General features: G+C 41.3%; 1 protein-coding gene across 1 annotated transcript; it reads right to left on the bottom strand.

Moving 5' to 3' along the window:
- Window positions 1–84: 84 nt before the first annotated feature.
- On the bottom strand, window positions 85–14963 carry SMU1 (SMU1 DNA replication regulator and spliceosomal factor). Its single transcript, XM_063129050.1, has 12 exons — window positions 14876–14963; window positions 12835–13045; window positions 11531–11683; window positions 9547–9657; window positions 8996–9124; window positions 6485–6604; window positions 5508–5624; window positions 4129–4256; window positions 3923–4049; window positions 3009–3176; window positions 1726–1878; window positions 85–969 (listed from the first exon to the last, which is right to left on the bottom strand). Exons 1-12 carry the CDS (start codon window positions 14899–14901, stop codon window positions 871–873), a joined length of 1542 nt encoding a protein of 513 aa, XP_062985120.1. The 5' UTR covers window positions 14902–14963; the 3' UTR covers window positions 85–870.
- Window positions 14964–17485: the final 2522 nt, after the last annotated feature.

The following is a 17485-nucleotide window of genomic DNA, read 5'->3' as shown; positions in this document are numbered from 1 at the left end:
AATGTTCATCTCAAACACCCTTTACAAAAAAATTCATGGTTTTGTTTTTAAAGGAAAATTCCCTTGATACATGTGCAAGATACATGTCTTTGTAATGAGATTTTATTGTAGACTTAGAAAAGAAACAACCAAACAAATGGTTCTAAATAAAAACTGCATAAATCTAAAAATCAGAAAATAATCACTAAACAACAAAATTAATTATCCAAGAAGGCTTCAGATGACTATACACTTTTCTGAAAAAAGCTGGATAAAGCTTATTTGCCCACTGTGAGGCCCAGACATCTCTTGTGATATTAAAAAGCCTATAAAACTTCATGACAACCTAGTTTCTTACTAATAAGGACAAATCTATATTCTAACACAAAACTGAAGTTAAATATTTTGCCCAGAGCAGAAAAAGCCACAAGAATGTTGCCACAAATTCATTTAAAGTGTTTAGGTTTGGCTGGAACATGCCTATTTTAAGTATAATGCACCTTAATTCCATATCATGTTAAGACACAGAACTCTAGTTAAGTAATTTTAGAGTAAGACTCCATGTTTTTGTTTTCCTTAATTTTGTATTTCACTTTAATTCAAAAAACTGAATTATGGTTAATTTCCATAATAAGCAACAAAAAGGAAGCATCTGACAGGAAAAGTTACTTTCTTTTAAACTTAACTGCTTTTGCTACCTGGGCAACTTCTGTACTAACTAGCATTACATTTACCTGAAAAGAAATGTATGCTTCTTTCTTGGGATACCTGAATATGAAATATTGTATAAATTAACTCTTTTGGACCGTTCAAGAACAGAAGGGAACCACCCCACATACACACTTCCCTTGCATTCAAGAGTCATGCACCGGAGGAAATTAAAATTCAGTTCTATGGTTTCCACAGCTTCAGCAGCCCATCTTCACTATAGGTGCCAATCAAGTTCTGGTGGGGATGGTGAGCGATACCGATTACATCCTTTTCATGAACCTAGATATCAGAAGGAAAAACAAAGAGGTGTTTTCATTATCCCCCCCACAATAATTTGCACATCATGTTCAGAGTTGACAGTTAGGAATACGTTTGCTTGGCTCAAAAGTTCTCCTAAACCAGGCTTGTAAACAGCTACTTCCAAGGTAGCCTGTAGTTAAGAGCGATGGGGAAGGCTAGAGCACAAGGGCCGAGAAGGTGATTTGGGGGATGGGACTTTAGAGGAATGGTGGTTTTGAGATTACACAGCATTCTCAATTTTCAGTTTGTATGGCTTGCTAGCGTAACCTATTAGTGTACCAAGGTATGCAAATAGGGACAATTTGGAGATTAAAACTTGACACAAGACTGCTGCCCAAAGCTGCAGCCCCACATCTTTCTCCTCCCCCCCCCCCCCCATAATGGGTAATAAAGTAAGACATCAGCCAATAAGTGAGAAAACTCATGCATTTTGCCTTTCTAAGTGTCACGGGGGGAGAGACACAGGGCTGCTGATTTGGGCAGTGGCCACGTCGCAAACTATTGTAAATAGTTCTGACCTACGTTTTGGATAGTGTATGGATTCCATTCACCACCTCTGATGAAATACACTTCTTTTAAAGGAGTATCTATACATTTATGTAAACCAAAAGAAGTTTCTACAGACAGAACACTCCAGCTACCTGCGTTAATTAAAACATCCAAACTGCGATAAGATCACATTTCAGATCACACCACTTGTGGTAAGCTGTCCAAGAGCCCTTCTCTGTTACTCACTGTCAGAGTTCTCTCCAGCTTGCCAGTCACTGTGCTGAAACAGTAGAGCACAAAGTCTTCACCCACACAGTAGATCCACTCGCCTCGGGGAGAAAGGGCACAGCAGACAAAGTCACCGCCTTCCCTCTTACCGGAGCTGAAGCTTCTCACAATCTATGAAGTTAATACATTATATATATATATATATATATATATATATATACACACACACACACACACACACACACACACACACACACATTTAAATACTTAAAAATACTTAAAAGGTTGTCACAGAGGAGGGCCAGGATCTCTTCTCGATCCTCCCAAAGTGCAGGACACGGAATAAAATCAAGTTAAAGGAAGCCAGATTCCAGGTGGACATCAGGAAAAACTTCCTGACTGTTAGAGCAGTACAACAATGGAATCAGTTACCTAGGGAGGTTGTGGGCTCTCCCACACTAGAGGCCTTCAAGAGGCAGCTGGACAACCATCTGTCAGGGATGCTTTAGGGTGGATTCTTGCATTAAGCAGGGGGTTGGACTCGATGGCCTTGTAGGCCCCTTCCAACTCTGCTATTCTATGATTCGATCAGCTGCCAGTGTATAGTTAAATAAGTTATTGACCCTTGCTGTAATGCCTTCTGAAGGATGCAGAAAAAGAGTTGGGGAAACCCAAGCTCTAATGAGGGTACCAGAAATTTCCAAAGTGGCAAGCATAGTAATCTGAGGACCTTGCTGTTGGCCAGTGGTGAGCTAGCCAGGAGCCTTTGCTCTATTCTTGTAAAGTGCTCGCAAAAGGTAATGTATGTAAAATGCTTTGAACACTTGTGATGTGCTATCTAAAAAACTAAGCAGCCTTATTAGAGGCATTTAACTACAGGAAGCAAAGACCAAGTGGATGTAGAGTGACACAATTATGGAAGAGAAAGGGGAGAGGAGAGGATTCTGAGCAGATATTTTTTGCTTTGAAATACCATTCATTAGGTGAATATATCGCTTGGAAAAAAACAAGAGTCCCACAAATCGACAATGGACATAAAAGAAAATAGAAATATTGACCAAACATCATGATCTTCTGGGATCCAGGATGTGTTGCTCACCAGGGCACTGCTGAGAAATTAACTAGAAAATGGCTTACTAGTATTACTTTGGATCCCAGCATATAGACTTAGCATCCTCATGTAAAACCCGTGCAATAGAAGAGGGAATCTGACTTCACCCAGTCAACTAAAACTACAGAAAGTGAAGGAGCATGAACTATGCTCCCAGTCATTTCAAAGCTATCGGCCTCCAATCACATACTTGTCCCTGCATGTTCATAATGACAACGGTATTTGATCTGTTGCAAACAACAAAGTGTTCTGGATTTTTAGGCAGCACAATCACACTGTTCACAGTGATGTCTGTCCCAGCTGTGCTGCCGAGTGATTTGAAGGTGTTACAGCACTCTGTGGTCTTCATATTCCAAACCTGGCAAACAGAACAAGAAAGAAAAATCAGTACAGATACATATTACCGTATTTCTTCGATTGTAAGACGCCATCGATTGTAAAACACACCCTATTTTCAGTACCACCAACAGAAAAAAAAACCTAAGACACACCCGCGATTCTAAGACGCACCCCATTTTTAGAGATGTTTATATGGGGGAAAAAGTGTGTCTTAGAATCGAAGAAATAGGGTATATAACAACTCTTCAAAGTTCTGTCATGGGCTAACATGAAATCCAAGCTATACAGGTGGATATAATGCATGCCTGTATGGAGAATGCATTATGTCCCCCAGTTTCCCATACTAAATAGGGGTTGTTCATGGCAACATGTGGCAAAAATTCATGGGTTAATTAATCCATAAATTGCGGGGCCATGGGCCATATACATGCTACACTCTCACCGCACTTAGTTTCCAGTAACAACCTACAAATTCACATTTGTAGGTTATTATCATGGCATCCAAACTTGGGCACTTTGGGTTGTTCACTGGTTAAACAAAACAAGTGCTACAACTCCCAGCATCCCCTAGCCAGAATGACTGAGGAATACTGGGTGTTGTAGAACTGTTTTTGTCTAAATATGCATGGGGTTGCACCCTAGGTGATTTTGTAACACTCAGCTGAGCTACTTCATAATGTTTGCCCTGCTTCTCTAACCGAAGGTGACGGGAAAAGCTTTTACAAAAGTTAAATGAGCAAACAGAAGTCAGTATCCTGAACTTACCTTCACAGTGCCGTCAGAGGATGCACTGATAATGTAATGGCCGTCCTGCGTAAAAGTAGCTTCGTTAACAAATGAAGAATGACCACGAAATTCTTTGAGAGTCTTTCCAGATTTCAAGCCATGGATCCTGTTACAGTATAAGAGCTACATTAGCGTCAGTCGTCCAAGAGAGGCGGAATAGCAAAACTAAGCAAAATGAGACATACCTGATTGTCTGGTCAAAAGAGGCACTAAGAATTTGACTGCTATCCTTTGAAAAACTCAGGCACGTGACGCCTTTACTGTGTGCTCTTTCAAATCGCCTCAGACACTGCCCACTCTGAATCTTCCACACCTTGGTGAGAAATTAAAAGAATGGTTACCTTTACTGGGAAGTCTCTGACTTTGAGCTAGTTGAAATTTCCTATTGTTATGTTCTAGTTAGCAATCAAGTCAAATTCAGGGATTGTTCCATTTTGTCTTAAGATAGGATCAAATAAGAAACTCAGGTTGCATCGGTCCGTATTACTCATGCAATGCCTGATATTGCTTGAATAGAGGAACCCTTTCACAGAGGATTGTCAACAGGCTACCTAAATAGAAGAAAATGAACTAGCGAGAACAGTTATTCTGCATTTCTAGTTCATCCGTACACACATACCTATGTTGGTCATTTGGAACATATCAACAGCCAAACAATCAACTACCTTTCTGTTTGCAAAACCTACTTGCCCAATCACTTGGAGACAGCACTTACTCATCACAGGCAAGCAGTAGGTGTTCACAATTCTGATTTAGGTAGAATCCAGAGTAGCCTCCCCAAACCTGGTGCCATCCAGAAGTTTTGGTCTAAAACTCCAAGCATTCCTGAACTTTGGCCATGCTGGTTGGGACTAGTAGGAGTTTAAGTCTAAAACCTTTGGAGGACACCAGGTTGGAGAAGGTGGGTCTACAATTATAAGTTCAATAAGAGTCTGAAAGCAACACACCCCAGATTGCAACCATTCTCATTAAAAAAATACGTTAATATCCATTTTGTGTTTGCTCGCTAAGCTTATAAGACCAGTGTTAAGTCTTCAAAGACGGCAATCCTACCGGGATAAAATATCATCTCACTTTTTTGCACTTTCAGAAGCAAGGACAACGTATAAACTCTGAGAAGCTTAAGATAGCAATGGCCAGACTGTGGGCTGCCAGAGAAACGCAAGACAGACTAATGTGAATCCCAATACTCACTCACATGATTCACCTTGCCTCCTTCCAATCAGCCTTTGTGAGAAAAGATAAGCAAAATTCTGCTGTTTCTCCAACAGATGTTAATGGATCATTCATGATGCAGAGAAGCATCAGATTTACTCATTCTCAGGGGGCATGTGTCTATAATGTCTCAATGCATGAATCGCTGTTCTGTGTTTACTATCAGGAAGGACCCTGCAAAAACATTTGCTGCGGGTGGGAAGTTCTTACTCTTTCTGGGTATAACAGTGAAGTGTGCTTCCAACTTTAATTCAGGAAAAAGAAGTCGGTCTCAGAAGTTTAGGAAACATGGATTAAGAGAATCTCTCTGCATTAGTTTTCTGGCCTCTAGTTTCCTTTCACTGCATACCTTGATCTTCCCATCTTGTGCGCCAGTTGCTAACATTTCCGTATCCCTGCTGAAACACATGCACAGCACGGCATCATCCATCATCATAAAGTTATCCTGTGCCTGATACTTCAGATCCTAAATAAAGAAGTGATCAAAGTGTTAGCCAGTGAAGGTTGACAAACCAGAAGAGCAATACCCAAATGTGCATAAAATCCATGTAAGGAGCTGCCTTTTCCTAAATCGCATCATTAGTTTATCTATCCTGTACTGTCTTCTGTGGTTGGTAGAGATTTCCAAGCGAAAGGCCTTTCTTTGGCCTGCCACATAAGATTCTTTAGAATGAAGGAGGACACAGGATGATATACACACAAAACAAGTGCTCTACCTAAACCATGTTCTCTTGTTTAAATGCAATTAAACAAAAATGAATCTAGCATTAGATATTACTTAGCAAATACACCTCTGTGTTTGCCGCCTATATGAAAGGGGGAACACCATGCTTTCCCCCCTGCAAACCCTCCCTATAGGCCATTTACCACCACCACCCCAGTCAGGCTCCTTTCCAGGCTCAAACCCCAGCTTGGGGGTGGGGGGGTAGCAGCAGGAAGGGAAGAATTAAGCACCCACTTTCTGCTTTTCCCTTTCAAATCTATCCTAATCCCCCACCTCTATGTCAAATTTATGCAAGGCAGAAAACATTTCGTTTGGAATCCTTCGTTTGCCACATCGAGTACTGTCCTCAATTCTGAAAATGATGTGTATGAGTCTCAAATTTGTTTGTTTGATTTGTACCCCACCTACCAAGAAAATGGCACTCAAGGAGGCTTGATATTTTTTTTAAAGGATGCAAATGTGGCATTTTGTTTGGCACTGTGTATCCCAATTCCATTTGAAAAAATCATAGCTAAATATCGCTTATTTACTTGAATTTGCTGTGGTCAGAGAACTCTATGTACTGAAAAATCCACTTGGCAGCCAAGAATATCCAGTTTTACCTTCCTGATTTTCCCAGTGGTGAAGTTCCATACTTCAATGAATCCGTCAACAGAGCCAGTGACAAGATACTGACCATCAGGGGAAAATCGAGCACATTCCACGTGGGACTTTTGGCCAAACTGTTATGAGTGAATAAAAATAATTTCATGCAGTGTCAAATAATATTCCAGCAGCAGAATACGATACTGACCTAGACTAAGTAGTACTCCATTTCAAAGCAGCACTGGTATTGCCTTAGTTCAGCCTTCCTCAACCTGGGGCGCTCCAGATGTGTTGGACTACAACTCCCAGAATGCCTCAGCCAGCTGGCTGGGGCATTCTGGGAGATGCAGTCCAACACATCTGGAGCGCCCCAGGTTGAGGAAGGCTGCCTTAGTTGCTCAAAGTAGGTGAATATTAAAAATGTCAATCTCTTTTTGAATGAGGAGAATACATTAATTTAAAAGGCATTCAAACTAAGAGGTTTGTGCCATTCAAAAGCCAATTAAAATATATATTCATTTTGTTTCTCACTCGCCAGAATCTATAAAGCAATAGCAGTCCATATCAGCTTGCCTCTAGAGAGAAAGAAGTTATTGGCTTACAAAATCAATTTGAAAATATTATTAAGAATATCTATTAAGAATAACAGCAATATAAAGGAATACACCAAGATCCATCAGCCACCTTGAATGTGTTTACATACAGCAAAATCCAACATAGCAGCACTAACATGTGTAGCCAGGTTAAAAATGGCAATATGTAAGTATGGTTCACATACTGCCCATACATGATTATATCCAGTGCTATAGGTCAAGGGAGAGGGCATTGAACCTCAAAGGTATTCCACTCCCTTTCCTAAATTTTCAATTGTAATTTTTAAAAAACTACAGTTAGCCCTAAATCAAAACAATGAAGGCTTCTACTCAGTTCCTCAGTAAGAATTAAACTTAAAAGAATTAAAGGGTTCAAAGTAACAACAAGCACATGGACATGTTTTAAATTGAGAATTTAACTAAGCATGCAATCCTACGCATGTTTAGACAGAAAAAAGTCCTACAACTCCAAGCACCCCCAAGGATTCTCCAAGCATACCCTAGGCCCTTTTTTATTATCTAAACATGCATAGGATTGTGCCCTAAGGATGCAACACTATGGCCCCTGGAGAGTGTCCCACTGTCCCAGGGACTTTAGGATTTTTCAGATTCCCTTTCCTAAAGCCACAGATGCGGCTATGTCTTTGGTAGGAGAACTCCAAGATCCAATTCTCGACCCTCCCCCTGACCTCACAGAAAGAACCTGCTTTCCAAGATTGTAAAAGCAGCCTCAAATGACTTTGAAGAGCTCAAAAAGGGCCATTCTGGTAGAAGGGGAGTGGCTGGGATACATAAACTCCTATGGTCACCCCACACAGCATGCCTCTCTACACAGGCTCAGAGGCCCAACTAGAGGGGGTGGGAATTAAAGGAGGAGAAAAATCCCTTTTGTTGTTCCTGCTGGCAGAAACCTAGTGGGACATAGGATACTCAGAAGCCTCCAAAAATCAGAGGCTTCCATCTAGCGGGTATCAACATTATAGGGTTGCACCCTAAATCATTTCAATTACTGAACATATAATGAATGAATATTTCTATATCATGCGATTGCCAAAACTCTCTGGGCGGTTCACAAAAATTGAAAAACCATCAAAATGCATCATACAAAATTCCAAGGAAGTATTTATGTAAAAATATATAAACAGATAGCACACACATACAGACAACATGTATCTGAAAACTATTTTTAAACAATCAGCCAAAGACAATGCAGGATTTGATTAAAAATGCATTGCATGCTGCCAAATAAATGCCTGAGAGAAGAGGGCAGTTTTAACCTGGCGCCAAAGAAATAACAATGTTGGTGCCAGGGAGATAATTCCATCATTCCATAGTTGGGGGGCCACCACTGAGAAGGTCCTCTTTCTTCTCAGAGGAGGCACCTGGAGGAGGGCCTTAGATGCTAAACATAGTGTACAGGTCAGTTCATGCCAGGAGAGGCGCTCCATCAGGTATGGTGGTCTATATTAGCCTTGCATTTATATCTTTGCCGTTTCAGTTTGATATAATTGCTATCACCACTGTGTGTGTGCAACTAGCTCTCCCCCCCAGCTAATTCTGGCTATGTGCTGACTATATCCAACGCGGCTGCACATCAGTGGCTGCACAAAATGTCAATTTTGCTGCGTGTTTTTATCCTGGTTGTGCTTTTTATACTGTATTTTGTAAATGTGCTTTTAACATGTTGGTTGTTTTATTATGGGTTTAATTTTTGTGAACCACCCAGAGAGCTTCGGCTATTGGGCGGTATAGAAATGTAATAAATAAATAAATAAAATAAATAAAAATCAGTTGACCGACTGTGCTTGCTTTATTTGAAAGCCTCAGCAAGACATGCGAAGACTTTAGTGTATTCCTGAGCTTTTATTAACCTCCCCTCCCTTCATTCCAAGAAGAATTTGGCCCATTCCTTGTAACTGGTAATTAGGGACCCACCTTAATAAGCCTACTCAGTTGTGTGGGGAACTTTTCCTCTTCAACATCTTTGACAGCTGCTTTGCCTCTGAACAGATCAATTGTCATACCAGGAGGAAGCAACCCCTGATGCTGTTGCCACTTCAGTGCCTGAGAAATCAAAGAGAATTAAAGGCACAGCCTTTTATCACTTTTAAATCTAAAATTATATTCTTTGCACTGGAAAGTTACATTTGAAATTACACCTTTCCTCAATGTCAGACATGGCTACTGTTATTCATATCAGACTGCAGGGCAGTCTGCAAACACAGTTAAGAGTGCAATCCTACGCATGTTGAGGTATCAAAAAACCCTAAAAATCCCCAAATTCTGGGAGGTGTAAGACCTAATGGTGACTAAACATGCATAGGATTGTGCCCAAGAATTTTTTTTAATTGACATCAATAAAACCCATCCCTTGAAAAGGCACTTTTGAAACTAAGTGAAAGACTGACATTTTATTAAAACAAACTATAGTAGATTAGGAAAAAGACTTTCCATTTTTAATTTTGCAAGTCTAAGGGGAAAAATACCTGTCCCAACAGTGCCATAAGACGAGATGGGGGCACAACACTGACTTCTCCAGCCAAAGCTTGGGCAATGGCAGCTCTCCGCTTCTCTTTGCTGCTTCCATCTGGGTATGCCTAGCAGAGAACAACATGAGGACTAGTAACTTTTTTCCCCTAGAATACTATAACTTAAAAGTCAGCAGGATTTCTCATTCTCAGTTTACTAAATGTGAGTTAGCAGTTGCATGTTCAACTATGCAGTGGTGTAAACATAAGAACATAACGTAAGAACATCAGAAGTGCCCTGATGCTGGATCAGACCAAGGGTCCATCTAGTCCAGCACTCTGTTCACACAGCGGCCAACCAGCCATCGGCCAGGGATGAACAAGCAGGACATGGTGCAACAGCACCCTCCCACCCATGTTCCCCAGCAACTGGGGCACACAGGCTTACTGCCTCAAATACTGGAGATAGCACACAACCATCCGGGCTAGTAGCCATGGATAGCCTTTGCCTCCAGGAATTTATCCAACCCCCTTTTGAAGCCATCCAGATTGGTGGCCATCACCACATCCTGTGGCAGTGAGTTCCATACAGGTACTAAACCATGTTAGGTATAACACAGATTTCTTTGACCAAAGATCTCCCTTTAAGTCTTTCGGAGTTGAATAAACTTATTAGGAACAACTTTGTGAAGTTGTTCCTAATAAGACCTTATCCAGTTTGAGCCAATTGAAAATGCTAATCTAACCAATGGCAACCAACCTCTTCTGCGTATTTGTACTGGTTCTGTCCCCCACCAACTGGGGGAGTGGAAGATGCATCATTTAGAGTACATCAGACAAAGAAATCTTCACAGTTCATGACCTACCTATCTGCAAACAATAGTTCACCATTCCAAGAAACCTAGTTGCCTAGCAATAAACCAGGAGCCCCAACAATCAACTTGCCATTTATTTGAGAAAGCAAATTGCTGGCAACACACTTAGGAATGATCAAGCACCATTCTGATAGCACCATCCACATGGGAATACATCTCTAAGAAAGAATTTCACATAGTCGGGATCCCCGAATAAAAGCTTGATGGGATAAATGCGTGATTTCCATATTATTTTATATCTTTACCTAAATAACATGCTTTCTACCTACAAAAGTAGTATTTACTGATCCTTTAAAACCGGCAAAGCTGCCTCATTGAATAGATGGATCTAACCAACTCTGTTGAATCAGTGCAACATTTCTCTGATTGCACACTAGTACAGAGAGCTTGGGCCCAAGAGCAAATATAAAAGAGAACGAGTTCTAGAAATCAGGGGAGCAATTTCAGCATTGGAAGTTTTTGTAAAGTTTGCAATTGTTTGTCCTGGGGAGAAGCTTGAGAAAAACAGCCAAAAATAAATAAATGGCATTCTTAGGGTGGTATCCAACCCTAACCATCTGCCAGTGGAACAGAAATTGCTGGTGGAATGGTTTTCCCTCTCACCCCCAGCAGCCCACTCTCCCCAGAATCTGTTCCGAAGGGTTGTGGAACCCTCTGGAGCAGATTTGGAAGGTGCAGAGGGAGTCAGCAGGGAGGAGAGCAAGTGAAAATCCCAGCTCACAAAGCGAATCCGTCTTCCTCATGACACTTGAGCAAAATTATTTAAATGTGTCAACTCTAAAGCCTGGTCTGAATGTCCCATTAGAACAAGGTTTTAAGGGTCAGGTTCAGGATCTCTTGTGAACAAAAGCACCACCCATACCTGTTCCAGGTATGTTCCTAAATGTGCTTTGAAAAATATAAAGGTTGAGCCATTTAGTTATTTCAAGTTATGACCTTCTTTCATACAAGTATTCGTAAATGTAGTGTCAAGATCATTATTATGCAGAAGAGCGGAAATGGCAAGACTAAATGTCTTATTTATTGTAAATGATGGGAGAGAAAAAGTGTTTGTCAAATGAAGCAATAATCTAATCAAAACCCCATAATATATGTAAAACATATGTTCTTGGCTAGTATATGTGTACCTCACGTGGATCAAAATAGGACCTCGCCAAAAGGTTCTCAAGGTGAATATAGCGCTCTGGCTGGGTTTGCTTTAACATGATCATTGGGTCAGTTTGTCTCAGGAGAGATCTGGCAGCACCCAGTTCACGAAGCTCTATCAATTCCAAAACAACCTGAAATATCAGAGGAAAAACAGTATTAACTCACACAAACACCTTAATAAAACTTTAAACTTTTTAGTTGTTTAAGACATTTTTAATGGGTCTTTCTTCCAAAACCTAGGCCGAAGATGGCTTGCAAATTCAGTTAAAAGGGAGCTGCACAAATACACAATTTATGTTTTAGGCTGCTTAAGCAGAGCGTCATTCAGGTTTCAGAACTGGGGTAGCAAAGGCTGTAGACCAGAGGTCTGAAAATTCTAAATGATTTTATCAGAGGAGAACGACATACAAGTAACAGTAATGAAATCTACGAAAACATGCATCTTCTGGAGAAACACATTGGATTGGATCCAGACTAAATTAAGTGTCACTGTAACCAATTGGACAAGTTAGTCATGACTTAACTTCCATTGATTTCAATAGTAACTTTAGTCTAGATCCACCACATTCTCTGCAAATACTGAATTCATAGTAAACAAAACAGATACTTCTGAGGTGTGTTAGGACAACACAATAGTCTATCCTGTGGGTATAGTCCACTCCACAGTTGTGTATTAGCATGTCACGTTGAACATGACATGCTGCCTTCCCCACCAAATGGCACTGCTGGTTCCCACTTCCCATATGGGGGTGCCGCCATTCCATGGGGAGAGACGCAGCTTAATCAGTAGCCTAACCAGAGCTATTTCTACTGTGGTCAAGGAATACTTGCCCCTATGAGTCGCTTGGCTAGATCTCTTCTTGCCTTTAAAAGACAGGTAAAGACCTATTTATTTTGCCAGATTTTAAAATGTGATTGCCAACGACCACATTGATACTGCTCCTACTCTTGCTATAGTTTTAGTACAGTTTTTTAAAAAATGTTTTATGAATTTGTCATAATTTTATGGGTGGTACCTTCTTTGACAGTTCACTAAGTGCCCAAAAGCAAAATAAAAATCTAAAACAGGAAAATAAAATAGTAAATGTCAGAAGGAATTTGGTTCAACTGCTGTCAGACCAAATATTATTTTGTTGTCTACAGAGACCGATATATTGTAGCAGTTATAAAAATATAAATGTTCTGCAAAGCTACAGAAAGAAAGGCAATTAATTTATTTTCTTGCAAATAAAAAAATGCAGCCAGATATGAATTAAGACGTTACTACACAAAGCGTGCTGACCTGCTCATACAAGTCAATGAGTGTTTTGTCTGGCAGCTTCAGTGACTGAATGGCCTGCAGTACTGTATCCCAATGGCCACTGTTAATGTCTGCCACGAAGCTCTCAATGCTGTCCACTGTGTTCAGAGACACGGTGGTTTCCTCCTGCAGGGTGGCCAAGGCTCGATGAAGGCTGTTCTCCTTCAGATACTGCATGATTAGTCGGATAACACTGAACAAAATAAAGGGTGGGTGCAATTAATGTATGTATACAGTCAGTCTCTCTTTCACATACATGCACAAACACAGTAATGAGGGGGGAAATACATATTGCCACTAGTATAAGTCATTGCATACGGTATTTCCCCAAACTATTAGATCCTGCTCCAAAGGACAGAAGTGCAATCAGGGCTTAGAAGTTTAGGATTATCACAAACTCAACAACTTGTTGCACCATTTACTTAGAAGTGCTGCCACAAAGAACAGTGCATCTAGTTGTGGGCAAACGTTTTTTGTTGCTTAGCTTAAGCATAAATCAGAACCTCCATTAACTAGCAATCATGCCAAACACATTCCAAGAACAAAACTGTCCCAAATATCCCCATGTTATACTACTGCTGTATCCAACATATTCCCCCAAAGTCCCCCATCCCACCACTTTATTAGGCAACAAATAAAGAGTTTTGAAGTAAGGATGCTACCTGACCAGTTTTAACAGATACAACTATCGTTTCTGACCCTAGCATATAAGAAAGAACAACCAGTAGTATATAATTAAACTGGCACAACCAATAAGTGTGTGCCTTCGATAGTTCCTGATTCATATCACATCTCAGCTATAAAATCACCAAATGGCTTTCAATGAACCTCAGCCCTTCATCTACAATATGGAGATAATAATCATAGCTGTAATTTGATAGCATCTCTGAGATAATGATAAAATTAACCATTATCAGAGGAAACCAGGAGAGTGGAAGCAGCCCATTTATGATCTCAATATTTTGGTCTCCTGGACCAGTTGGGAGTCTGCCTCTTCTGATGTCTCCCAATACTGAGGTGAACTAATCCTTCTGTTGAAGTGGAAGACTTTTCTTTTTATTAATATCAAAACTGACAAACTGTGTTTATTTGTTCCATGCTCTCTTTTCTCCTTCTCAATTCTCTCCCTGGTCTAATTATGTGATCTACTGGTAGCCCTTTAAAGAACATAAAAACATAAAAAGTGCCATGCTGGATCAGACCAAGGGTCCATCTAGTCCAGCACTCTGTTCACACAGCGGCCAAGGATGAACAAGCAGGACATGGTGCGACAGCACCCTCCCACCCATGTTCCCCAGCAACTGGGAAACACAGGCTTACTGCCTTGAATACTGGAGATGGCACACAACCATCAGGGCTAGTAGCCATTGATAACCTTCGCCTCCAGGAATTTATCCAAGCCCTTTTGAAGCCATCCAGATTGGTGGCCATCACTACATCTTGTGGCAGTGAGTTCCATAATTTAACTATGTGCTGTGTGAAGAAGTCCTTCCTTTTACTTGTCTTGGATCTCCCACCCATCAGCTCCATGGGATGTCCCCTGCTTCTAGTATTTTGAGAGAGGGAGAAAAATGTCTCCTTATCCACATTCTCCACACCGTGCATAATTTTGTACACCTCTATCATGTCTCCCCTTAGCCTCCATCGCCACATTTCACGTTAAGCGCCCTGAGCGCTCGGGATGAGGGCGATGATATAAACAACAGGCGAACCCGCAGGTGTCTGTGAAGGCTTTCCACACGTGCGATACCACTTCAAACTGCCAGACACACTTCTCTCACACACGAGGATGCCACGGACGTTGCTCAGAACAACCGTATTTGCACAAAAAATGCTAAGAAGAACCAAAAAAGTTCTTCAGTCACCGCGAGGAAGGGGAAGGCTTTAAGTTGGTACAAGTAATCCTGGGCAAGAACTGGACGAAGGCCCCGAAGAGGAACACGACAGGCAGCTGTCCCCGAACCACGAAGAGCCCCCACCCCCGCCCCCTGAGCGACCCCTTTCGCCTGACGAGCCCACTCACTCGGAGGACTCGATTTCTATCGACATGTTGCACGAACTGCTCCGCCGCCGCCTTCCGAGGGACCGAGAAACAAGGCGCCCCTTCCAGCATGGAGGACAACTGCTTCCGGGTCAACTCCTCACCATAGAGTTACTGCAATAGGCTCTCACGGGAGGCGGATTTCCGGGCTCTTTTTAACTCTTTTGCTGTGTGCTTCCCCCCCCTCCTCCACGGCGGTATTTATTTATTTATTTATTTATTTATTTATTACATTTCTATACCGCTCAATAGCCGAAGCTCTCTGGGCGGTTCACAAAAATTAAAACCATAGTAAGACAACCAACAAGTTAAAAGCACAAATACAAAATACAATATAAAAAGCACAACCAGAATAAAAACCACGCAGCAAAATTGATATAAGATTAAAATACAGAGTTAAAACAGTAAAATTTAAATTTAGTGTTAAAATAGTGAGAGAATAAAAAGGTCTTCAGCTGGCGATGAAAGGAGTACAGTGTAGGCGCCAGGTGGACCTCTCCGGGGAGCTCATTCCACAACCGGAGTGCCACAGTGGAGAAAGCCCTCCTCCTGGTAGCCACCTGCATCACTTCCTTTGGCAGGGGCTCACGGAGAAGAGCCCCTGTAGATGATCTTAAGGTCCAGGCAGGTACATATGGGAGGAGGCGTTCCTTCAAATAACCTCAACCTCAATAAGAGACAATGGAGAAAGGCTCTTGTCTGGGTGTCCGTTCTGAGGGGGAAAGGAGCAAGAAAACAGCAGTTCCTCTTCTTTCTAAATCAGGCTTTATTTTGTGTGTGTGTGGGGGGGGGGGGGGGAAACTGCCGTTCATCTGGGGCAAAATCCAATATGAGCTCTGCATAGAGTAGACCTATTGAAATAAAGGGAACTTGAGTTAGTCATGATTAACTTACTTATTTAGTTACAATATTTATATACCGCTCCTCGTTGAAAATTTCGGAGCGGTGTACAAAGATAGGATAAAATAAAAACAGAATGAAACACTTTAAAATAGATTTTAAAAGAAGCAAAATGAACAACTCGAGTCCAATTCATTTCAAGACGTTTACTCTAAGTAGGACTTAAATCCAACTCAAGTCCAATTCATATCAAGAGGTTTACTCTAAGTAGGAAAAATCCAACTCAAGTCCAATTCATTTCAATATGTTTACTCTAGGACTTAAATCCAACTCAATTCCAATTCATTTCAATATGATTAGTCTAAGTAGGATTTAAATCTAACGCAAGTCCAATTCATTTCAATATGTTTACTCTCGAAAGTGCAAAAGCTGGTTTGCAGTTAAACCTCAAAAAAACCAAGATTATGGCAACCAGCTTGATTGGTAACTGGCAAATAGAGGGAGAAAACATGGAGGCAGTAACAGACTTTGTATTTCTGGGCGCAAAGATTACTGCAGACGCTGACTGCAGCCAGGAAATCAGAAGACGTTTACTTCTTGGGAGGAGAGCAATGACAAATCTTGATAAAATAGTTAAGAGCAGAGACACCACACTGACAACAAAGGTCCGCATAGTTAAAGCAATGGTATTCCCCATAGTAACCTATGGCTGCGAGAGCTGGACCATAAGGAAAGCTGAGCGAAGGAAGATAGATGCTTTTGAACTGTGGTGTTGGAGGAAAATTCTGAGAGTGCCTTGGACTGCAAGAAGATCAAACCAGTCCATACTCCAGGAAATAAAGCCAGACTGCTTACTTGAGGGAATGGTATTAAAGGCAAAACTGAAGTACTTTGGCCACATAATGAGAAGACAGGATACCCTGGAGAAGAGGCTGATGCTAGGGAAAGTGGAAGGCAAAAGGAAGAGGGGCCGACCAAGGGCAAGATGGATGGGTGATATTCTGGAGGTGACAGACTTGACCTTGGGGGAGCTGGGGGTGGCAACGGCCGACAGAAAGCTCTGGCGTGGGCTGGTCCATGAAGTCACGAAGAGTCGGAAACGACTGCACGAATAAACAACAACAAAACTCTCAGTAGGACTTAAATCCAACTCAAGTCCAATTCATTTCAATACGTTTACTCTAAGTAGGATTTGAGTTGGATTTTTCCCCTGAATTTTTTTTAAAAAATATTTGAGACAAATGCGCAGAATATCTGTACGCAATTCAATGGGGCACGAGGCAAGCAATTGGCTAGTTTAGGGGATGGGAACAATTTAAATACATTGCCGCAATCTCAGGGTGTGCGGGTGGTGTTGTTTTTAACCCTATGGCTATCCTCTGCAATATTACTTGCAGAAGACTAAATTTGCACGGCTATTGTAAGCTACTCTTAGCCACAGCGACGTCTTTCCTGCGCAATATTGGCATGGCAAATTTTTAGAAGTTTCAAAAAATAAGAAATATAGGATGACCATATGGAAAGGAGGACAGGGCTCCTGTATCTTTAACAGTTGCATAGAAAAGGGAATTTCAGCAGGTGTCATTTGTATGCATGCAGCATGTGGTGAAATTCCCTCTTCATCACAACAGTTAAAGCTGCAACAGCTATATGAGCGTGACCAGATACAAAAGAGGGCAGGGCTCCTGCAGCTTTAACTGTTGTGATGAAGAGGGAATTTCACCAGGTGCTGCATGCATACATATGACACCT

This window comes from Elgaria multicarinata, chromosome 6 (genome assembly GCF_023053635.1).
Source record: "Elgaria multicarinata webbii isolate HBS135686 ecotype San Diego chromosome 6, rElgMul1.1.pri, whole genome shotgun sequence".
Classification (NCBI taxonomy): Eukaryota; Metazoa; Chordata; class Lepidosauria; order Squamata; family Anguidae; genus Elgaria; species Elgaria multicarinata.
Note: the sequence above shows the minus strand (reverse complement) of the source record. Positions and strands in the feature narration are given on the sequence as shown.

Bases quoted from the DNA above. Each gene is read 5' to 3' on its own strand.
- SMU1 (XM_063129050.1), bottom strand. From the start codon at position 14,901: ATGTCGATAGAAATCGAGTCCTCCGA. The intron at 13,046-14,875 runs GTGAGTGGGCTC...TATTTTGTTCAG, and splicing joins ATAGAAATCGAGTCCTCCGA to TGTTATCCGACTAATCATGC. The intron at 970-1,725 runs GTGAGTAACAGA...TCTGATATCTAG, and splicing joins AGCTGGAGAGAACTCTGACA to GTTCATGAAAAGGATGTAAT.